The following is a 23,819-nucleotide window of genomic DNA, read 5'->3' as shown; positions in this document are numbered from 1 at the left end:
TGTTGGTCGCCGCTTGGCACTTTGAATGCTGAAGTCGGGAACCATCGTGCACAGCTGGATGAAATCAGGAATTTTTGATGTGAAGTTGCCCGGTATTAAACTGGCATGAAAACTGCCTCGGCCACCAGCCTATCTGCTCTGGTTCCTGCCGTGGCTTTGGGAAAGCGAATGTCCTGGGCTTGCTGTGAATAAACCTTGTGGATCCACTTAAAGAGAAGTTGGCAGCATAGCAGTAAAAAAAATCCATCAGGAGCAAATGTATCTTCATATATTTTTCATTCACAGCCTCTTTTCCAACCCAATAACCCAGTATTTGTTATAATTACTACATTATATATATAATATATACTATAAGGAGATGCAGTCCCAAACAGATACCTACAAGATCTACCCCTATATCAGCACCTCATGCACCCACTCCTCCCCGACCACAGCCACCCTATGGGGTTTTTTTTAATAAAAACTGCTACCTAAAAGGAAAATATTCCCACTGTTCACACAGCTGCATGCCCACATGGCAATCAGCCTGGCTTTTCCAAATTAATCCAGACTCCCCTTAAGGGAGAAGGCGAGGAGACCTTGTTGCTGTTTTTCTTAGGGCAGCATGGAGGCAGACGGGGGAGGAATAATAAGAGCATAAGGAAAAGAGAGGAAAAAAGAGGAAACGGCCCTTTTTTCCCCCCAGAAGATATACTCTGAAGACAGCCATTCTCAGGTAGACAGGAGCTTTTCTTCTGGCTGGGAGGTGATTTTTAAGGTGAGCAAGGCATCGTGTGTGTTAGTGCAGAGGCTCCCCTTGGAGCAAGAAGTGGCACGGAGCTGGGGGATGGAAGCGGCAGCCGGGCGGATGGGGTTGTTGTGCTGGGAGGTAACGGGAAAAATAAATGAGCCTGTGCTGGGTCGAAAACATCACAGACGTGGCTATTCCAGGCTTGCTGGTGCGGCAGGTTCCTGGAAGAGAGCTGTTTGTCCGAGCAGCCGTCCTGTGCGCTCTAGCTCGTGACAAACACAGAGTAACCCAGGGTACAAGAAGACCCATGTCATGGTGCTATAATAAGGCAAGTGGCATCAAGAACAGTATTAGCCCTTCCAGGAGAATGGCAGGCATTTCTGGAACAGCCCTTTTCACTAACTAAGGAAGCTCTTGCTGAAAAAAAACCTGCAGAAATCTTAATTTTCCCATTTGGTGCATAAATTGAGAATCAAATAGGCTGGGTGAAACAGACTCTTTCCATCTACCTCCTGATGTGAATAACCAAGGCTTTAAGGAAAAGACAGTACTGTTCAGGTATTAGCACAGGGTCTGGCTTAGATCTGTTTGCATTTGTGTTGTGATTTTCAGTTCGTTGCCGTTGCTAGATCTGCTTTGCTTTAACAGTCTCAAACTGCCTGAGCAGTGGCACTGCTGGAAACCAGCCACCCATCTAACCTGCCCCGATGATGGTGGGCAAGAGGACAAGAAGTCACTCTACCTTTTAGATGTGCAGTGAGATGGAAACCGAGGGAGGCTTTTGGATGAGTCACGTCCTGCGTCCAGCTCGGAGGTCCTCAGCACGGGAAGGACATGGACCTGTTGGAGCGGGGCCAGAGGAGGCCACAGAAATGATGAGAGGGATGGAGCACCTCTGCTGGGAGGAAAGGCTGAGAGAGCTGGGGTTGTTCAGCCTGGGGAAGAGAAGGCTGCGGGGAGACCTCATTGCGGCCTTTCAGTACTTAAAGGGGGCTTATAAGAAAGATGGGGACAGACTTTTTAGCAGGGCCGGTAGCGACAGGACAAGGGGTGATGGTTTTAAACTAAAAGACGGTAGATTCAGACTAGATATAAGGAAGAAATTTTTCACGATGAGGGTGGTGAAACACTGGAGAGGGTGGCCCAGAGAGGTGGTAGATGCCCCATCCTTGGAAACACTCAAGGCCAGGTTGGACGGGGCTGTGAGCAACCTGATCTGGTTGTAGATGTCCCTGCCCATGGCAGGGGGATGGACTGGATGCCTTTAAAGGTCTCTTCCATCCCAAAGCATTCTGTGATCCTATGATTCTAAGTGAGATGCTGAGCCAGCAGCCCCGCTTTGCTTTGCAATGAGTGCTGAGCAATGGGCACCTCCATCCCCTTGGTAGGTGTCTGAGGTGGACTGGATGAACCTAAGCAAGACAGCAGGCTCAGACGTGATGTGTGCTGAAGGCTGAAGGTAGGCGAGATGACTCCAGGTCTTTGTCATGGGCTTCTAGGGAGAATTGCAGGTGTGTTGTCGTTTTTCCAGGCCTTCATCCACAGTGTGATTCCCCAGTTGAACCACACTGGTGGGGAGCAATGGCCTTGTCTGCAGAGCGAATGCACCCAAAACCTAAGTGCGAACATGGACAGTGCATGCACAATCTCCAAGAAGTCTGAATCTTTCCGGACAGTCCCTGCAATGCTTGATGTTTGTCTGTTTTCCCAATTAAAGCAGAAGGGTAGAAGCAGCTGTACAAGGGCAGGATGAGCTCACCCTAATTGCAAGGCTTTGCTCACATTGGTGAAGTCATCCGGCCATAGACCTGTGACTATCTGTGTTAAGGTACCTCTGCCAGATAAATAAACCCTTCTGTCACCTCCATACCATTTGACCCTGGCCCAGGGTTCTTAGTTAAGGCTAATTAAGACTGTAAAAAACAGTTGTATAACATACCTGTGGTGCACACAGTCCAGCTGGATAGGAGGTATAAAGTTTCCAAGGGTCTGCACGCTGCAGTCTGGTGCATCATTAGTCTTGAAATAAAAAGGATTTGAGCACGGCACCTTATATGTGAGTTTTACACTGGTGGACACCATCCCTTTTCTCTAATTTTTTTTAAACATACAAATCATTGCAATGGCATTGGGTTTGCACAGATAACCCTGGCAGGTTTGCCCTAATAGCTATAGCTGACAACGGGATTGTTAACATCCAAGCCTCAACCTGCTCGTTGACTTCTAAGCATGGGAATGAATCAAGTCAAACCATCACTGAAACCGAAGCTTATGGGATCTGATACTTTTGGAAGTTGGACAAGTGAGGTTCATGCTTCAGTTTTCCTAGAGAATATCCACCAAGGGCCATTTCAGGAGGAACACAATCGCTCGGGTACTTGAAGTCTTACCATGGAGATGGGACCAGGACAGAGTTTGCTCTGCAGCAGCCGAGCTCTAAAGTGTGGTTAAACAGGGATAGAGCAAAAGCCACATAGAGCAGAAAATGTTTTTGTTAGGGGGTTCAATTTACATGGAAATGCTTAGTGAGGAAGATGGTGGTGCACAGTGTAAAACCTCGCACTCGCTGTTGTTTTCCTGTCTGCAGAGCCCTGATTAGATCTTATCTGACCACAGCCGGCAGTCAGCAGTCACTGGAAACACACGGACATGGCAAAACACAGCGCAGTCCCACTCAAAAAGTGACCCATGGGAACAAAGAGCGGCCGAGTTCCTCTCCAGTGGGAGGGTGATCAGCAGCTATGCTGGGAAATGCCAAAAAAAGCCAAAAGCCACAGCTTGGTTTGGGAGAGGAAGGAATGAGGGTGCAGCTAGAAGGTGTCACTCATGGGCATAGCGAGGTGGTGGCAACACGGGTTGAATGTTTCATCTGGTAGATACTTTTGGGGCAATGGCAGCCCAGGGGTTGTGGGGAGCTGGTAGGAGGTTGCTCCTGCCTGATCATACCTGGCTCTTTCCAAATAGTTGCTTTTGTGTTCATTTTCCATGAGCTCTGGCTCACCTCTCCTGTGCAGAGCCAGGTCCCAGCCCAACTGTGGAGCCCCGCAGGCACGTCACAGAAACCGTGGAGAGACGTGGGGCACCACTATGTGATTAGTCTCTTTGGTCCAAGCAATTAGCCAAAGCTGAGTGAGGCTGGAGGAGCAGCTGGTGAGAGATGCAGTCAAGCTCCTGAGCTGTTTCTCACACCAGGCTTTTGTTTTAGTTGGAGACATAGACCTACAGTTGGGGGCTGAAGTTCAGGTGTCCGTGAAGGGTTGTGTCAAGGTGCAAGAGTGTCAGTGAGATGCAACCTAATTGAAACATGCCAGTGACATGGTTGATCAGGCCAATGGCTTCTCCGTGCCTCAGTTTCCCCCTCTATAATGAGGACGATGCTGTTGTGTATTAAACAGTGTGAAGTGAGGATAAACCAAGACAAGAGCCTTGGTGGCAAATAAGACAGAGTTTATCATATTCCAGCAGAAATAACTACAAAGTCAAGGTGAGGAGCCTCTTTTTGACAGCTACTGGGGTCTGATGTGGCTGCAGAGCAGACTGTCCATAGCAGTCACTGCTCATAGCCCCGTGCACGTGTGGGAGGCGAGAGAAGGCAAGCCGACGAGAGCCTGTAAAGGCATGATTCAGCCCATAGTTGGCCTGAGAGATAGTTTGGCAGCTCAGTGGTGGAGGGTAAAATGGATATTGCTAGATGTAAAGAGCTGAGTTCAATAAAGCACCCTGGCTTTCCTCGCTTTCTATGCCTATGCAAATTTAATTAAGGGAGAGTGCCTAAAATACACAATTCAATTAAACAGTTTTCAAAGAGCACAAAGTGAACTTCAGTTCCATCAAGGAAAGCCACCTGCATTGTGGCACGAGGCTTAGAAACACCCGTTTGATTAACCACTGTGTAGCAACCTTTGTGGAACTGTAGCTTTCATATCAATTAGATGAAAGCACATTCTTCCAGCTGAGTTATAGAGCTCTGAAAAATGAGATTCAACCTTCTACTAAAATCCTTCCCCTCTCCACCAAACTCTGCATAACTCACGTTCTGGAGATCTTTTCACAGTCTTCCCACATTCCAGCAGACATGAATTTGGAGACCTGGAAGAGTTACACTGGCTGACACTGCCCCTGGAGGCCTGAAAGTTGGGAATTAAAAAAAAAAAAACTTTCCAAAAAATGTCTGCTTTTGCTAAATACTGGCAACTTCCATTTTCAGCTCTGGCAGTGAATTATACTTTTGGCTAAAATTGCAAAATTGGACCCTTTCTTTGCTTGGCAACTCATCTGGGAATTCTGTTGTGTAAATGGAGAACGGCTTGCAAGGAGTGGAGGGTGCTGATTTAGCCCTTGGGCAACTTCAGCTCAACTCCATCACTTGTTTCCTGATGGGGACTGTGCAGAGCAAGATAGTGTTTAAGCCTAGATCCAAAAGATCATCCCAGTGCCCCACACCAAGTTTACAGCTACTCCATGAGTAATGCCTGGTTTTGTGAATGGGATTATGACCTGCATCAGTTGCCTTCTATCAACCCAACTGGTAGCTTCAAGTAGGAAGAGCTGAGCTTGGGGCACGGCCCATGGCAGTCTTGGTGTCCCCGTTCTGGAGGAATGAAGCTCTTGTGCTTTTTCTAAAGCACCCACTGAATTTGGGGTTTGCCTGCCAGGGAGCTCTAAGGCATGGCCTGAATCCATTGCAAACACAGGTTTTATGTAAACAAAAGTTTAGATTTGAGCAAGCTCATGCTTACATGAAATTCTACATTTCCCTTCCAAGCAGGTGGGACTCATTTCTCTTGTAGGTCCTCTTCACTCATTAGCTTTTTTTCCAGCCCATGGAACGCCAAGCTTTTACTGAGTCCAGCCTTGGATTTGGGGGTCTCCAGCTTCCCATGGCCTGCTAAGGTCCACCCAGCTATTGCAGGGCGGGAAGAGGCTGGGATATGCCCAGCAACATTTCTTTTTCCTTCCCACCACTGTCCCTGCAATACAACCCTGTTGCCAAGGTGCTGGTGCTAATGGACTGAGCTTGCCTCATGCTTCAGGGCATGAATAACATGATGGAGAGGGAAATGGGGTGAATAAATGTGAGATCAGCCTGTGTCAGCTGCTTCCCAGCTTGCTGTCCAGTTAACCAGGGATGCTGGTCCTCACCTGGGGTTTTTTGCAGGGGGAAGGGGAGGAATGTATTCCCCAGCAGATGTCCCTATTGGCAGTCAGGCTTCCCTCTATGCATGGAGATCTCTTTGTGGGAAATAAAAGTGCTGCCAACTTGATTTTTCCACTGCTTGCTCCAAGGCATTAGCTTTTTTTTCTGGTAGCCAACACCTGGAGTGAAAGGCCAAGGGGACAATCTCAACCTTCATTTCATAAAGGCAGTAATTTTATGTAGAAAACCAGAATGGAGAGACTGCTCCAAATGTGTGTTTCTGTGTCATATCATGACTGAAAATAAATATAATCATTTTAACCTGGAATCCTCTGATGCTTAAAAGTAAGCAGTGGGAAACGACTGAAAGCAGGCTGAAATAATGTATTGGGATGGGGAATCTGCCCATTGATAAAGACTAAAACACCTCATCTCTCTCCTGGGTCGGTTTGGGAAACAAGACTCAGCTCTGGCTGCTGTCTCACGTGCTCGTCGCCTGCCGATGGCACTGCGCCTCTTCTTGCATATGAGTGTAATGTCAGCCTGGACTTAATGCGGTGGCTGTGGTTAATTAGCAAAGCTCCTTCTCTCTTTGTTATTCAGCAACGTTAATGTCTGTGGAAGGAAAGAACAAACCGAACCAAGTTCATTTCAGTTCTGTGAGAAACATGGGAAAACAGCAGTGTTCAGCAAATGGGAAAGAGAGAAAATGAGGAGATATAAAAAAAAATTAATTTCCAGCTTCTAAGAGGACTTCACCAATAACAATATAAAAGATATCTTCCATATCTTCTTCCCCTGCCTATGTCATTTAATTTCTTTTCCTCCACTCTTCACTTATTATTTGATGCCATCGGTGTGGTAAGATGGCGCTGGAGGCTGTCAACATTTCTCCTGGGTGCAAGCGGAGTCGACATCCAGAATAAGTCACCTCCTTTGGAGGGCTTGTCACCCCTGGAAGTGAGTTGTGTTGATGCAACATCCATGTGGCTCAGATGAGCACGTCAAGCTCAGGAAGATGAAAACTCAGAATAGATGTACAGCCTTAACAGTAATATTGCATGAAGCAAATGAGTCGTGATCCATCCTCAGGGTGAACACGGACCCAGTGCAAGTGTGGGCCATGCTGGAGAGGGAAGAGAGGCTCTTCCATGGTGTCAGTCAGCATAGCTGTGACCACTGCCTGCTTCACAGCTGGCAGGATCTGGTCTGTACGTGTTATTTTGAGATTCACAAGCCCAGTTCCCTGATGGATATATCCATCAGATGAAAGAGCAGTGTGGTGGGCAGCTACACCAGTGCAGCCCCACATCCTACGGATTTGTATCTCCAGCTGCACTTGCATCCTCTGTGGGGTCCCTGGTGTCCAGCAAAAAGACCTGCCTCTCCGGGGATGGAAAATGGGATCTTTTCTCTCTACTCTGCCTCCTCATTCACAGAAAACTTCTCTTTTTGGACTTCCCTACAGGGGTTGGAATTGGGTGTGAGAGTCAAAAGTTATTGGGGGTGGAGGAGACCAACAGGCACATGCACGGAGGTGGTGTGGAGAGCGGGTGTGATCAGGTAAATCTGCCTTCCTTGGGGTACGGGCTGTAAGCCCCACGTGCAGAAGACAGTAAGGTCCTAAAGTCAAACTCTCAGGAGCTAGGAAACACCAGAATTAAGCAGCCTGCACAGCCACGATTTGGGCCTTTGTGCACATCGAATGTGATGCATACTTTAATTATCTGATCACCTATCATTTGGGGTTATTTTAATCCACTGAATTGCTCTAGGCCACATTAACACATGCTGTTCAAACCACACACTGAATTCAACATTAATTTCCTTGCGAGCGCCTCTGTAATGCTTCAGCATCTGATCAATATTAATGCGTTTATCTTCACAGTGCTCCTGTGATATTACCAGCTGGTGAACCGAGGCACAGAGAGATTAAGGCCAAAATGATCAAACGTGCTTGCTAATTTTGGGTGCTCAACTTGCAACACCAGGGATCTGATCTTCCAGAGCGCTCAGCATTTCACCGTACTTTGTGTGCCCGAAGCACACAACTCCAGTTGACTTGTTCCTGTCTCCCAGTGGGAATCCAGCCCGAGTGCCCTACATGGGGCAGCAGGAACAGCAAGGACACCCTCACGGGCTGCCTCGTTGCTGTGCAGCTGAATTCCCTATGCTGAACTGTCCGTAGCAAGGCAGAAATCCTGGGGGGAAAAAACAACCGCAAAACCAAGTAAACCTGTATTATGATGTTGAATTGGAAGTCTTTGGGCCACTTCTTTCTTTTGATATTTTTGCAGCTTTTGAGTCCTTACCTCATCACCTAATGTTCTTTCAATGTAAACTTTGCAGATGTAATGTCCTAACTCATTGCTCCCCCCAAAAACCAAGCTTGCAAAGCCAAATCAGCCAAACTGACCAAACAAAGATCCAGTTCTCATTTTGACCAGAACTTCGCTTGTTGGCAAGGCTCAGCCTGTCGGATCCCAAGCCCAGATCTCCACCTCTGCAGCTCAGCCCACCAGATCCCAAGCCGAGACCTCCACCTCCGCAGCTCAGGGAGTGAGAGAGGAGAGGTATGAGCAAGGTTTGTGTTAGCCATGCAGCTCTCTAAAGTCACAAGACACATTTTGGTGGTGATTTCACACCGGGTGCTTGGCAGCAGGGAAATACCAACATTTGGGTCTCTGGAGCTCAGCACCAGGAACCGAGCAGGGTGTGCGGTTTTGCTTTTTCTAACTAACTTTTGCCCCGGGAGCACCTCCTGTCCCTCATCCCTTTGTCCTGCCCATCTTTCATCTGTTCCCTGCTCTCCTGTCCAGCTCCTGCCTGCTCTCCCATTGCTCGTGTTCATCTTTACCACCATGTTACTCCTCTCTCTTCTGCTTTGGCAGTGATAGTTTCCCCCCACTACATTTTACATGACCGTGATTTACAACCCTGAGTTTAAAGATTTATTGCAATGCACACATGGCACGGCAGATTCTAAGCGATGTGTTCAGGCTGGTTATTATTCTCTTAAATCCCAATTTTTCCACAGTGAAACAAGCGGCTTCTGCATCACGTTGTCAAGACTTTGTACTCTGACTCCCTAGGTTTATTCAGATGAGAATAAAAACAGGGAAGAAAAGTCACAACTGAAAGAGGTTGGCTGGCATCTGTGAACCTCACAAGTAATATAAGCACCTGGGGGCTTAACCAAACACCAGATGGTCTTCAGGCAACTAATTGCAGGCTGAGGATTCACGTCTGTATCAGCGCTTGCTTATTTCATTTTACAGACATGGTTAAAAACCCTATGGCAATTTAAACTCCTTCCTCCCTGTGAGAAAAGCAGCACAGACAGCAACCATCTATCATCTCCTCTCCCTTGCTTTTGTATGTTTTCGGACAGTGTTTTAGCTATTTAAGATGAGCAAGGGCCTTAGGTCATCTTAAAGAGCTTAAGCTGATCCAAGGCTTTAACGTGCTTAAGGGTGGTGTAAGGACGTTAATTATAATTAACCCTAAAAAGAACACAAAACACCATGTATCTAAGACCTGCAGAAGTCTCTTGTTTGGCATGGATTCTTTTTTTTTCTTCATGTGCATCCTCTTGATGTACATACCAAGTCAAAGTCCCCTAAAGTCACTGAAAAGTCTCCAATTAGCTCAAAGGAGCATTGCTGTTGGCATCAGCTGCAGCAGGCTCAGCCTGGGGACGTGCTTAGAGCTGAGTTGTTTGTAATTTTCTGTACTGCATTTCTGGTGTCAAAACTAACCTGGAAAATACTAAAACCCACCCATAAGCAGTAGTTTCGCCTGCGGTGAAAACCCAAAATCCGTGGTCCCCTACCATGTACACCTTTCAAATTGTGGTTCTTTTTTTGATTATTACTCTAATGAAAGAAATAGCATTAAACCATTTTTTTTTAAATAAGCAATTTTCTTATTTAAATAAGCATTTAAAGTTCTAATTTAAAATAAGCAATTTTCTCTTTCTTTTTTAAGTAAGCATTTCTTGTCATAAGTTAATTTTCTCATGACTCAGTATACTTCCCAAGATTTCCTCCACCTTGGCTCAGAGACTGGAGCTACAACACTTCCGTCCTTGAAAATGCCAAGAAATGCTGCAAAAGTGTGAAAAAAAGTGAGTTTGGAGGGAATATTTACCATGCTAATCAGACCTGGCATCTAATAAAATTAAGACGGTAACCTGTGCTGCCAAATTTGAAGCTGCCTTGCTCCAGGATTTTCATAGGATCACAGAATGCTTTGGGATGGAAGGGACCTTTAAAGGCATCCAGTCCATCCCCCTGCCATGGGCAGGGACATCTACAACCAGATCAGGGTGCTCACAGCCCCATCCAGCCTGGCCTTGAGTGTTTCCAGGGATGGGGCATCTGCCACCTCTCTGGGCAACCCCTTCCAGTGTTCCACCACCCTCATCATGAAAAATTTTTATTGATTTTATTTCATCTTAGGCTTGTCCTAGAGGCTGTGAAGCATCTGAGATGTCATTTTGCTTTGAGTTGCTTGCTGATGGCTACACCTGTGCGTGGCAGCGTCGCTATCAGCATCCACACGAACAGACCAGCACCAAATAACCTTGCTCGTGCCGTACTGCAGTTTGTGTGTGAAACCAATAACCCACCTTCTCAGCAGGACTGGCCCAAATTTCTTCTGTCGCAAGCAGAAAAGCCACTATCTGAGGTTGCTACGTGGTAGTAAAGGCAGCAGAGAAGAGCCGTGTGCTTGAGTCTTGTTTGCTTTACATTAAAGCTGCTCTAGCTCAGATGCTGAAAGTCGCTGCCTTGCAAACTACTGCGTGCACGTGGGGTTTTAACCCTAAGCATGGACACGGATGTGTGGGCGCTCGTCTGTCGGGCTCGGACCTGGGCAGCCAAGCAACAGGCACGTTTCTGCCGTTCTTGCAGAAAAGCATCAATAGTGCTGATTTGTAATTGAAAAGGAAGATTGTATTGTATGACTCAGAAACAACGTTGGGAAAGAGATCCAATATTAGAGTATTTAAGCAGAAGAAAACCAGGTTGCAAGTGAAAGAGCCTGGAAAGCAGATGTGACTCCTTTATTTATGCTCATTATAATGTGGTTTGCACAGTGCCCATATTAAGGGCCAGCAGTGAGTGTGGCCGAGCGTAGCCGTACCATATGTATGCGACCCCAACATCATTTTGAAGGACTGAAGTGATAAAAATATAGTTTTAAATATTACTCCAAAAATTAGATCACTTTATTCTGAAATAAAATATCTCACATAGAAGGTAATTTTTAATTTCTCCTCTAAATTTCCATAGGAGGCTTTCTAAAAAATTTGGAACTTGTACATCTCTGATACAAGGGTTTGGGGTTTTGTTGCATGGAGTGACTGGGTGCACAGACAGCATGTGTAGCCTTTTCAAACGCCCATCAGCCACATCTGTTCATTAGCCATTTTCTGACATAAGGCAGGACTGCGGAGCATGCCCAGGTAATGAGAGATTGCCACCCTGCCGCCACAAAAAGGGCCCGAATTGATGGTTCATCGACAGTCTTAATTCTGGCATTTCTGCGTGCTTCATTTTACCACTCTATTAATGTTCTTGTAATCTAGTTGAATGTAATTAAACATTGACTACAGCCCTACAGAGCCACATAGCTGCAGCATGCTCTGCTATACGCAGCCACTCCAGAGAGAACTTTTCATGTAAGATTTTCATTTTTTTAAAAAATACCTGTTCTTCGAATAGCTACAATAGCTCTGCAGCAGCTTGTCAGTCAAGCAAGATTACAGACTGCCTAAATTCAGCCTGACATGACAGACCGTAATGACTCCGAAGGGGCTGTTACGGTCTATTGTGCCAGTGGTCCCTGCCTAATAGGAGCATCTCCTACACTTCTCATTAAAACTGTAATGGCTCCAGGGATTTCTGTATTACTAGTTACTTCAAATATGAGTTATTTTGTCACAAAAAAAGCACATTCATGTGATGCTAAAGGTGCAGATTAAATAAGGAAAAGAGAACTTAGATTTACAGGCTGACATGTACCTTTACCTTATGCAATTTTGATGCTGAGAAATTGCAGCATTGGCAAGGATTTGAGCAATTTTAAGTAAAATTTTTGCCTGCTGAAAGCGGGAGTGGAAAAGTGGACGACACTGTCTGTGCAGTGAGATTTTAATGTGATGCTGTAGGGACCAACGTGACTTCATAAATAATAGCGGTGGATGATTTTGGTATGCCATAGCTCCAAGATAAGTTACGGCGTTCGTCGTCTGGATGGAAGAAGCTCTTTGGCCTCCGTCGTGTGGAGGTCAGGGCAGACGATCACGCTTGCCCTTTCCAGCCTCAAACTCTCTCAATTCCCGAAGACAGGAGGTTACGTTCGGTAGCCCCGTTCAGCAAACGCAAATCACAGCGTGGCATTTCTGATGCCAGGTGATTTACATGTGAAAAAGAGAAAATATCACAGTGGTGAGGGTTGAAGGGAAACTTGGATTTGGGTGTCAACGGCATCTTTTTAGGTCAGTCACATCTTTCATTTCCCAGGTATGCAGTGGCATGGACGGCGTGCTCTGGGACTCCTGGTGACACTACCATGGAGCAGGTCGTGAGGATCATGCAATGAAGGAAATCCCCAAGAGTAGCGAAAGGATGGGAATAAGTCAGGAGAAGAAAGAAGTGTTCAAAGTGCACGCTGTGACAGCACGCAAGCACCCATCGTAGGAAGCCCCAGGCTGTTTGGGCTGCCCGTGTGGTGGGATGGCCACCAAGGCACCGAATTAGAGGGGTGCAGTAATAAACTGCAGGAGCTGGCACAGACTAAGCCGAGTGGCTCTGCCCAGCAGAGGGTAGCATTGCCCAAACACCCCAGCCTGTTTTCCAAGTTTACACCTTCATGCACCTCTAAACTCCCACCTACGCCAAATCCCCTTTGAACCGGGAGGCGCAGCTCAGCCCAGAGCCAGGGAAAGCCTCTCACGCTGACACCTTGTAAATTCTGCTCATAAATTATGAGAAATCTGGAAAATCAGCTTTGAAAGCAGAATTTTAAGGAATCTGTTAAAGGACACAATGCATGTTAAACAGTTACGTGCATACAATCACAGCTGGTTTTATGTAAATGTTATTTAGCTGTTTGTATTAGGATTTATTTTCGGGTACTTAATTTGGTACCTAATCAGGTTTGGAGCTGCCCCCGAGGCACAGGAGTGCCTGTACCTGCCGGCAGCGAGGCCTCTGATTTGGTCGCCTAACTTGGGTGTCCCAAAAAAATTGCACTTTTTTGGTGTCTTACATATTCTGAAACTGAAGCCCAGAGATATTACCTATTACGTCTCTCTGTTAGTCTAGACTATAATTTTCTCTGATGCCTCTGATGAATCCTGCCCGTCACCTCCCATCAGTGCTCAGCTGATGCCCGATGCGACGACGCTAGAGGTCTCAGTGTTGCTGAGAAAAAGCTGCTTTTAGCTGTTTTTTTTTTCATCTCAGCGGAGCCATGCGTGTGTGTGCCAGGCCGGTGGCGTGCCCGGCTCGGGCCGCTGTGCCAAGGGGATGGGCACAGTGCCGGGGCTTGGGCCTCTGGCCCAGGCTGTGCAGTGCCCATCCACCCGCCTCTGGGCTTGGTGCTGCTCAAGGGGGGCGACCCCGGTGTTCGGGTGCCCCTTGCTTCGCTGGGTGCACCAAGGGCTGTGCTGGGTAAGGGTGGCCCTCGCCAAGGGGCCAGTTTTTGCATCCCAGGAGTGTGTGTGTGCGCGGGGCAGGTGGGCACCGCCACCCTGCGCATCCCGGCGCATCGCATCCCCGCACATTCCCGCGCATCCCCGCGCATCCCGGCGCAGCGCCCAGCCAGGCAGCCCGGCTGCTTGTGGTATGGCTTTTAATTTTTTTTTCCCCCTGCTTTCCCTTTTTTTTTTTTTTTTCCCCTCTTTGCTTTCCCTCCCCTCCCATTTGACGTGCGCGGTTTTGGTGCAATGCGAATTATCTCCAGTCATTCAGTCAGGAGGGGCAGCGCCAGGCAGCAAAGCAGCGGCGGGGCTGCCTCCTCCTCCTCCCTCCTTCTCCTCCTCCTCTTCCTCCTCCTCCTCCTCCTCCCATTGCCATAACAACCGCGCACAGCCGCTCTGCCGGCGGGGCCGCACCGCTCCGCACCGCACCGCGCCCGGGAGGCTGAGCATCCCACGGGGCCCCGCACGGGGAGGGGGGGGGGAGACAAACAGTGACCTCCCTCCACAAAAAAAAAAAAGAAAAAAAAAAGAAAAAAAAAAAAGAAAAACCAAAAAAAAAGGGACTTTTGGTGGGTCTATCAGGGAGCAAAGTGACCCCGAGGCGGGGGTGCGCGCAGCTGCTGCGCGGGGCGCGGAGGGAGGGAGGAGGGACGGGGCAGCCCCGCCGGCGGCTCCGCGGGGGGGCGCGGAGGAGGGGAGAGGAGGGAAGGGGGGGGCAGAGAAAGTTGGGAGGAAATAGCCCAGGAAAAGTGGCACTCGCGGAGCCCGGCGGAGCGCGGAGGAAATAAAAGCGGCGGCGGGCAGGAAGTGTGAGGAGGAGGAGGAAGGGGAGAAGAAGAAGGAGGAGGAGGAGGAGGAGGAGGAAGAAGAAGAAGAAGAAGAAGAACAAGAACAAGAAGAAGAAAAAGAAGCAGCAGCAGCAGCAGCAGGCGCTGCCGCCGCGGCAGAAGAGAAAGCAAAAGCCGCCCGCCGGCTCGGTGCCGCCCGGCATCGGCGGGGCTGCGCGCCGCGGCCATGGCCCGGGAGAACGGGGACGGTGGCGGCTCCTGGAAGAAGCAAGCGGAGGACATCAAGAAGATCTTCGAGTTCAAGGAGACGCTGGGGACGTAGGTGGCGGGGAGCGGCTGCGGGGCGGGGGGGGGGTGTCCCCCGCGGGGATGCGCGGGTCCCCCCGCGGGTGGGTGCGTGGGTGGGCATGGATGTGTACGGGTGGGCGTCTTCGCGTGTGCACCCACCGCTGCCGCTCCGCGCCCTGCTCGTCCATCGAGCAAAAAGTCGGGGCGATCTGGAAACACAGAGAAAAATATAACTGTGGGGCAGGAGCTGGGCTAACTCACCCCCCCAAAAAAAAGCGAAAAAAGGGGGGAAAAAAGTGGTTTAAAATATTCATAGAATGAGGAGACGGGGAAAGGCTGTTTCTTGATAGTGCAACTGTAAATAAATGCGGTCTGACTTGCACGCTTTCCCCTAAAGCCGATGGCTGCATCTATTCGTGGACAGACGAGCAGAAATAATCGGAGCGGATTGGATGTGTTTCAGCTACGATGCTTAACTGTTGTTGGGGTTTATTTCTGTTATTTATAGTGGCGGGGCATAAAGCTTAGTGAAACGTTAGAGGTTTTTTTCAGAAGGCTGAGAATAAACATGCGCAGATGGTGCAAGGGAGCGGGGTGCAGGCTGATGCTTTTTTGGCTGAGCAGAGAGTTTTATTTTCGTTAAAACAAATTTTCGCTTACAGGATATTGTAGAGGTACAGAGCCAGGAGCGCTGAAGGAACTCAGCATACGGGCTGCTGTATGCATATACGTTGTAATTAAAGTTTAGTTGTATTGGGAGTGCTCTTCATCGCTGTGTCCCCCCTGCTTTAATTGCGACTTTAAGCATGTCTCAAAACGCAGCATCGTTAATCCCAAGTAGCGCTTTTCATACTCTGCGAGCCACTTCCAAAATATGGTTGAACAAGTTTTAACTGTAATATTTCAGTTTCTTTCTTCTTCCAAGGGAGGGCTCCCTATAAACAGAGTATTTCTGGTTCACGGGCTCACTGGTTTCCTATGAACAAACTGCGAGTAAGAATCAGGCCGGTCATTTAATATGGAGGTGGGTCATGCAGCTCCGTTGTGATGAGCAGATAGCGTAGCCCTCAGAAAAACACTGACTTAGCAAATCATATTAATGTCTGTCCAGGTCTCTGAAGAAGAAAAGTGCAGCGTAAAAGCTAAGTGTTATGGTTCATTCTCCTCACTTTCATCGAGTTTTTGCTGTCAGAATTTCATGCCGGGAGAGATGTGTCCCTGCTTGTCACCTTAGGCGTGCAGTTCCCTTCCTCAGCGAAGGGGTGGCGGGGAGGAAAGTCTTAATGCGAAGAGGTTCGTTCGCGCAGCAGGACAGCTTGCTGTGGTTTCCATTATACAAGTCTCTGTCATCTTCCTGGTTGTTGTGTATGAAGCCATCTGCGAGGGTTAATTTGTGCCACTGAAGAGGTCCAGAAAGAATCAGTGTTGTGGCCTTGGTCCGTATCCCACTGAAGTTAATGGGAGCAGGTGTAGGTCCCAAGGAAGGTAAAGTTGGTCAGAGTTAATAGTTATGCATATTGGCATGGCTGTTGCAAATTAAATTCATTAAATATGGCCAATTAGTGCCTCAAACTATTAACCGTTGTCTTAGCCTCAGTTTGGTTAGTAAGTCCTTTCTGATGAGAATGGAAGCTGTGAAGTTTTTAAACTTAACCTAAAGAGTCAATCTAGAAAGTTTTAGCAAATTAAAATAACTGGATTACAAACCTGGGCCTGTATAAAGAAAATAGAGCTGTTTTCTTTTCCAGGCATAGCCATATTAATTATGAACGTATGTGCATTTAACAGCCTACACATCGGTTGCCTTCTGGTTGTGCATTCCTTAGTTTCGGAGAGCAGGCTGACAATTAGAAGATTTGAATCTGAGTTTTGGTTCTGTCCTTGGCCGCCCACCAGCGCAGCACCTGCAGTTCCTACCAGCTCTGCTGTGACTTACAAGGGTGTGAAACTTCTAAAAAATTTAGGCCATCGCTGTGCAAATCATTAAAGTACTTGTTCCATTCCCACTGAAGGCAATGAAGGTCTGTTCACCGGTTTGAGCAGCAGATATACAGGGTGCAGGAGTCCAAATGATGGGACACATTCTTAGTTATTGATAGGAAAGTACTTAAATAGGAATTAAGCAAAAGTCTAAATACCATTAAGGCATCCGGACCAAAGTGTTTTCCTCTGGCATTATTTAGGAGCAGGGATAAAATCTGCTTTGATCCCTTCTGCACTGTAATGCTGAACCGTGTTGGACATCCATCGGTTGATCTCACCATCTGATAGACTTTTCTCTACATGGGTGGGCTTGGAGTGAAAAACTTGGCATGTCAGATGAGATGCACTGGATTAGTGTAGTAGCTGTATTTTGCATTTCTCTGTCACCTTCCATTTCAGGATGCCAAAGTGCTAAAAGCACTTTTAACAGAAAAGCAGCCCTTTTTCATGCAGCAGTCTTAACTGCCTGTGGTAAAATTGGTTAGAGAAAGAAAAGCACTAAATCCCCAAATCAGAGAAGAAAGTGAAAGAGAAACTTTAATAACATATTTTACTTCAAGTGCATTGATTTGTGAATGTTAAATCTATGTGTATACTCTGTTAATGATTTGTTCCCTGAAAGGAGTCTTTCATCTGAATAAAAGGTTTTCAGCAGATCTTTAACACAGGAGAGTTGAAATTGCTGGAATTATTAAAAAGATCCTAACTCACTTAATCATTATATCATCTGGGCTTCAAGGAACCTCTAATGAGTACCCGGCTCTCTCTTCCAGAGCTGGAATTAATTATTTACATGTCCCTGTAAATCATGTCCAGCCACACTGATACTGAAATAGGCATCCTGAATTGGATGTCACCCCCAGATGTAAGAAAGTAGCCTTTTCCACCCACAGAATTGTTTCCTTTGGTGGCTGAGGTCTGTGTTGTTTGCTCTGCTCAGTGCTGCCGGGCAATAGAGTTTTCCTAAAGAAGTTACCAGCCATGCAGCGGCTGGTTCAGATGGTACCCAAACCTGGTACCCTGTTCTGTATTTACGCAGTCCCTAAGCACGTGCAATCTTAGTTTGGGGCTGCAACCTCTTGGGTACCGGAGTTGCAACAAAATATTTTGGTAATATTAAGCAAGAAAATATAATATATTATAAATAAAATATAAATATCTAAAATATATTTTATATATATGGTCCTGATCCACTCCTTGGCTGCTTCAGTTTGGTGGTGCTGGTCCATTCAGGACTGCAGTAACACGGCAGTGAGCCATGCTCTGTGTGTGCAGGTGCAGTGGGTGCCTCTTCTTGAAACGGGACCTGTTCACTACTGAGCCATTGAAAGTGAAATTACAGACCCTGAAAAAGTAGCTAGGAAGGAATACACAAAGTAAATCAAGGATAAAATAAAATCATAGCAGTGGGCCAGATCCTTAGCTGATGCAACTTAGAGTCCCCTGCAAGTCAAGAGACGTAGGCTTGAGCAAAGAAGAGGATCTGACTAACTGCTTATTTTTTTTAAATTTCCACAAATTCACCTATTGTAGCTCTACTCAGTTCGCAGGCCTGGCTGGAGAGGGGGATTTCTGCCTCAGCCCTTGAGAGATGTGAAGTTTCACAATAGCAGGAATCTGATAAGGAGATGAGTGATCACTGAAATATTTTTTCTCCATATTTAAATGATATTATGTCTAAGGCATTTTAATACTCAGATTTTGACATTCCAGGAAGTAATAAGATAAACCATGTCATCCACCAGCCAAAGAGGAAAGCTTCCAATCGTTTGGTCTGCCTAATCGGATCAGCCCCACATTTCTAAGGTATCTGTCATTAGGCCTTATTGACATTAGAGTTATGATCAAGTTATAATAGTTGGAAAGGCTGAAGCTTAGTAACTATGGAAATATTGGTGCTGTCCTTAAAAATGATGCCGTAGATTCCTTAAAGCTTAGTAATGATAACATAGGGAGTTGCATGGATATAGCCGTAACATAGTAAGAGCTGGGTGGGAAGACAAATACGCTTCAATGATGTGTCCAGTACTTTTCTAAAATACAGTATAGAGAAAACTTACAGGCGGTTCTGTTTTTCTCAGGGGCTCTACTGTAATTTTTGGTTCATCTGTGTCCTGTGTCTCTTCCATACTCTTACGCCATTTGATGAGCTCCTGGTGCTCTTCATGACTCTTCTACGCACCCATACATGTTCATTAGTGCTGTGAAATGAAGTCACTCCACGTCCTGCTCTCAACATCTATTTTCTTCCTCATGCACACTCACACACATTGTCACAAACTCCTATGTACCGTCTCCTGTGGTTTTGTCCTCTCGCGTCCTTCATGGTATCTTCCTCTGCATGCAGTCTCACACTCACACTCAGGCTTTTCATGAGCAGGTCCATATCACGTTCCCATCTGTTCTTAGTTGCTCAGACCTTCCCAGGAGACAAGGCGGATGGAGGTGACATGCCTCGTCCCTACTTCAGACCAGGCATTCAGCCTTGACTTCCACCGATGAGAAGACGCTGGTGGTAAGGACAGGTCCTGGCAGAGGTGCCCCATGCGTTTGAGTTGCCGTGTAGAGAGGAGGTGCTGGAAGGTACCAGTAGGCTCAAGATCTGGTTGTCTCTGGTCAAAGATCTTCCCTTCTCATCAACAGAGTGCCAAAAGCACTTGTATTGGATTCAACACAATGAATCATCACTGTTTAGCCATTTAACTTGAGGTATCAGGCAAGTTACTCAATTGTTTTTCCCTTCTGATTTTGGAAATTTTCAAGATGTAAAGAAACATGTTGATATTTGTGCTTCCTCTGGCTCCATGCCCCCTGTGAAGACTGGAGTTTGTCTGATTTTCATGTTTCTGCTGACATTACCAGCAACTTCTGCCTCTCTCTTATGATACCCCAGCGAGACAGCAGTGGTTCTGTTAGACTGTTTCATCTTTTTCTCAGTTCAGTATTTTCCTTTTTTTAAAAATTACATTAAGGAAACATTTCATGGTATCAAATATCTTCAGGGAGAAAATACAGGGCCCCAAAGGGCTGAAATTAAGGCACGTGTTTCCAGGTGGAAGGTTGATAAACCTCTGGAAAGAACTATGAAGGCAAGTGGTTCCCATCTCCTCTGGGAAGATTTGCTGGGATATATCCTTTTGCCATCTGAAAGCTCTCAGGCGTCATGCGGGAGTCACTAGGAAAGAGCCTCTTGTCCATGTTTACAGAGGAAGATGTTTCATGGTCATTTCTGACCTTAAGATCTGTAACTCTGGGAATCTTACCGTCAAAACCATGTGGGATTAGGGACAATTCATGCTAAGAGGTGCATAGTACCTACAGCACCTCTCTAGCATCTGTGGGAGGAGGAGTGAAAGCTGAGGTCCAGGTATTAATGTTTAACTTAACGCTGTGAAACAACTCAGATGTTTCAGTTTGTGCAATCTCTATAGGGCAAGCAGAAAAATACTGTTAGGACTCCTTAAGGTGACACATTTGTTTTAAACTAAGTAATCCTGTATGCTATTGTGTGGCATAGTTTACTATCCAGTGTGTTCTTGGAGGCTTAAAAATAATGAGTCCCTACTATTTGCAATGTGAATTGTAGTATCTTGTAATGTAGATTGTTGGTCTCCCTTGAAGAGTTACAGAAAATAACAGGTTTGAGCATTCGGCTGGAATTGAAATGGGAAAAAAAGAAAAGCAAGACGGCCGATGGATTTAAAGGCTGATGGAGAGGACTGGGAAAAAAAATCTGCAGCCATTGGTGAGAAGGGATTTTTGACAGCTCTCCAAGCATGGTTCATGGGTACGTTTTGGACAATGCTCGTTTGGGGCAACAGTGTAGCATAAAGGTCAATTTTCTTTCATCGTCTAAAAATAAGATTCCAAAGTACTCAATAATCAAAGGCTTTCAGGTAAATACGTCATTTTGGAGACACCCAGTTTGCTGTATTGTCAACTCACATATGTGCTCACGCTTCCTTCATGAGCCTTATTTTCTGCTAGCTTTGATGCCTTACCTCTTTTTGCCCTGCCTTGTCTCTTTTTCCACGGCTGTTCTCTTTCAAGTACATCTTTGTACTGTCTGAGCTCCCTGCTGCCCGAGGATACCTGCTCACCTGCATGCCTGTGCAACCAAGAAGAGTGCTTGACCGGCAAGGTGACAGTAAGGTGTTTGGGTAGGGTTGGAATAGGGTATTTGGGCTTTTTTTTCCCCTATTTTTTGCACAAGGCTTAGGAAAATGTGATCCTTGCCTAGCCCAAAACTCAATATTACTACTCAGGACCTCAATATAACCAATACCAAGTCTGCAACTGCTCTTTGTGTAGATGTGAGCTGAGGGCAAAGCACGGATAAAAATATTGGTATTTTTTGTCAGCCTCAGAGGTAGCTGACGCCCTAAGGCTCGCAACAAGCAAAACCCAGAGGGTCTGAAGACCTGGCGGAGAGGTAGTGGATGGAGCTGAACTCAACTCTTTGGAGCCCTATAGTAATCCTTTAACCAAAAGTCTATTCTTCCCATCACAGCCACAACACAGTGGGTGTGAGAGCCTTCTTCGCTGCCGCTCCCGCCATCTGGAGCAGCCTGTCTGCTTCCTTCACCCTCCATCTGCTTTCACATAGGAGCTGAAACATCTCTTTATGTATTTTTTCCTTCCTTTTTGTCTCTTTTTCTCTCTACCTTGGTGACTGACCTCAATTATTTTTGTTGCCCTTCACACACAATTCTCCTGACTACGTGCAGAATATTGGTTGGAGTTATTTAATCCTTTCAAGCATCCAAGGATACAATTAATATTGAATAAAGTTGCATTGTTTTGGTTTGCTTGACAATAACAAGCATTTATAATAGGATTCTGAGTTTATTGCCAGTAATGGTGTTCACTTAACTGGTGAGTCACAGTTTATATTCATGATTACTTAATAGGACCTAATTTTCTAGTCATTTTAGATAGCATGAAAACAAGTTGGAACTAAATGGGCACTGTTAGTAAACAGGTAATGAGTGCAAGGAGGGATAAAAAGTTCCTTGGGGCAGCGATCTGTCATCTTCGTTGGAATTCAATCCACCTTGCATTTCACTGCTTTTCTGTAAATAATAATTAACAACAATAACAATAATTTGCAAACATATGTGTGTGATTGGGCTGTTCTTGAATGACAAATAGCTTAGCAATCAGAATATTTCTCTTTTCGAGAAATCATACTGTTCCTTAAAACCTTTCTATCAAATCTTAACACTGATATGTTTTTTTGTTATCTGACTTGGCAGTTCCTATAATTTTCCTCTGAATATTGTGTCAATCATTTTTTAAAAAGAAAACTATAAATAACAGATTGTTAATAAACTTTTCAAGGCCCTTCACTGATGTTTTCATGTTGAAAGCTGTGTATTGAGTTTTATGCCAGAATTACTCACCAAACAGATTGTATGAGGTTAAATTAAAATAATACTCTTTAGCAGAATTTTTTGGCTGAGTTAAAAAGCTTTTTTTTTTTTTTTTTTAACACTGGATGGGCTAAGAAAAAGCTACTGGGAAGCTCTCTTTTGGATCTGATCTGTGTGTAGAACAGCTGAGCACAGGGCTGGAGATTCTCTGTAACAATAGATCACTGATTTTGCTTGCTCTTTTCCTGGGCCACATCATACGTCACATTTAAAACATTAATGGTTTTGGACAAGTGGACTACAATAACCATGAAGATAGTTCTTAAAATACCTTTTTCAAGAGTTGAAAGGGGAAGAAGCGTGTGAGAGAAAACGTGCTGGCTTAGATGTGTTGAGGATTTATTTTGATTTTTGTTTTAATTTTCTTATATTCCCAATTGGAGATAAGCTAAATGGTTTCAGTCTACTTACAGTTTCCAGGAGGAATGAGAAGGAGGAGCTTTTAACTTTGCAAACGAACACAAGCATTTACCATCAGCAGCGACAGGGTGCAGCACCGTGGCATCTCTCCCCTACACCCTTTGCCTTTGCACTCTTTCTGCTCGCCATGGATTCTTCTTCTTGTCCTGCTCTTAACACTCTTCCTAATTTAGGTTGAGTATTTGAAGGTATGTTCTTTCAAGCCTCAGCACCCAAAATTGCGGAATTACATTCGATACTGAGTTGTCAGAGCACAGAGGACCTAGAAATTTCATCCATGGCTGACGGGAGTGGAGCGAGGGCAGGAGCCATGGGAAGTCTGAGGTCTGGGAGCCTTTAATCTCCGTGTTTGTTTTGGTGAGGGTTGGTGTGGCAGTTTGGAGAGGAAGGAGAGTAATACCATCCTTGTTCATCAGTGGTGGAGTGTGAAGGCTTGCAGGTCTTCCTAGGAGCTCCAAAGGAAGGGTTCCTCAGCCATGGCAGGTATCTCCCTTAAGACAGTACCACCCAGTGCTGCAGAGTCATTCTGTGACGTTGGCGTGTTTTAGCTGCGCAGTGTGTTTAAAACCTGCCTGCCGACCTGATGGCACGTGTGTTTGAGAAATGTGGCCGCCCTTCTTCCACCAGCTACGTTACTGGTCGCAGAAGCGGATGGGTTTTTGAGGGTAGTACAAAATGAAACAGCATAGCCGCTTGTGCTTTAATGTAAAGATTTGCAAAGGCTGAATAGCCAGTGTCTATTTGAGGGCTGGACACTAGCAAGTGGAATATGAAGGGTCTAAAATATTTGGGGGTTTTATTACTATGCCTTTTATTGGCCTCAAATGAGATCAGGGCACTGTTAAGCTAGGAATATTACAAACACCAGAGTAAAAGACTGTTCGTACCCAGAAGAATTTCTAGTCTAAATAAATAAGACAAAAATGCTAACACTGTTTTGTTAAAGATGAGAAAGTGTGTCACTTGTAAACCCAGAGCCGAGCCTGAATCTTAACTCCAGCCTTATGCAGTGGACCGTCCTGCTTCTTTTAATAGCGGGCACTGTGTCAGCACCAATGTCTTCAAAATGTATTTATTTATGTGATTCACCCAGGGTCATAACATATAATTAGTTTTTACTAGTTAAGGCTTGAAGAAGCAAAGTGCTGTCTGTATGCTGTTGGTAACAGCGTGGACACTTTATTGCTGTGTTGTTTCACAGATGCTCAGAGGAATCGAGGTCTTCCCAGAGCTATAAAGAGCTGGAGCAGACCAGGTGGTTCTTGGGGCAATGTGGAATCGCTCCCAGCAGGATCCCATCCTCCCATCCTGGCTTAAATAATTCAAGGGACCA

The 23,819-nt window shown here is 46.0% G+C and overlaps 1 protein-coding gene across 1 annotated transcript in view; it reads left to right on the top strand.

The window, feature by feature from the left end:
- The first annotated feature begins 14,393 nt into the window (after positions 1-14,393).
- CAMK1D (calcium/calmodulin dependent protein kinase ID) overlaps positions 14,394-23,819 on the top strand; it is a 220,100-nt gene continuing 210,674 nt past the window's right edge. The window contains exon 1 of the mRNA XM_082311063.1: positions 14,394-14,681. Within this exon, the coding sequence (XP_082167189.1) occupies positions 14,590-14,681 (92 nt within the window). The 5' untranslated portion in view covers positions 14,394-14,589. The remainder of the gene's footprint in view (positions 14,682-23,819) is intronic.

Source organism: Platalea leucorodia, assembly GCF_965183815.1.
Source record: "Platalea leucorodia genome assembly, chromosome: 4".
Taxonomy (NCBI): domain Eukaryota; kingdom Metazoa; phylum Chordata; class Aves; order Pelecaniformes; family Threskiornithidae; genus Platalea; species Platalea leucorodia.
The sequence above is the reverse complement of the archived record's forward strand: the minus strand, read 5'-3'. Positions and strand labels throughout refer to the sequence as shown.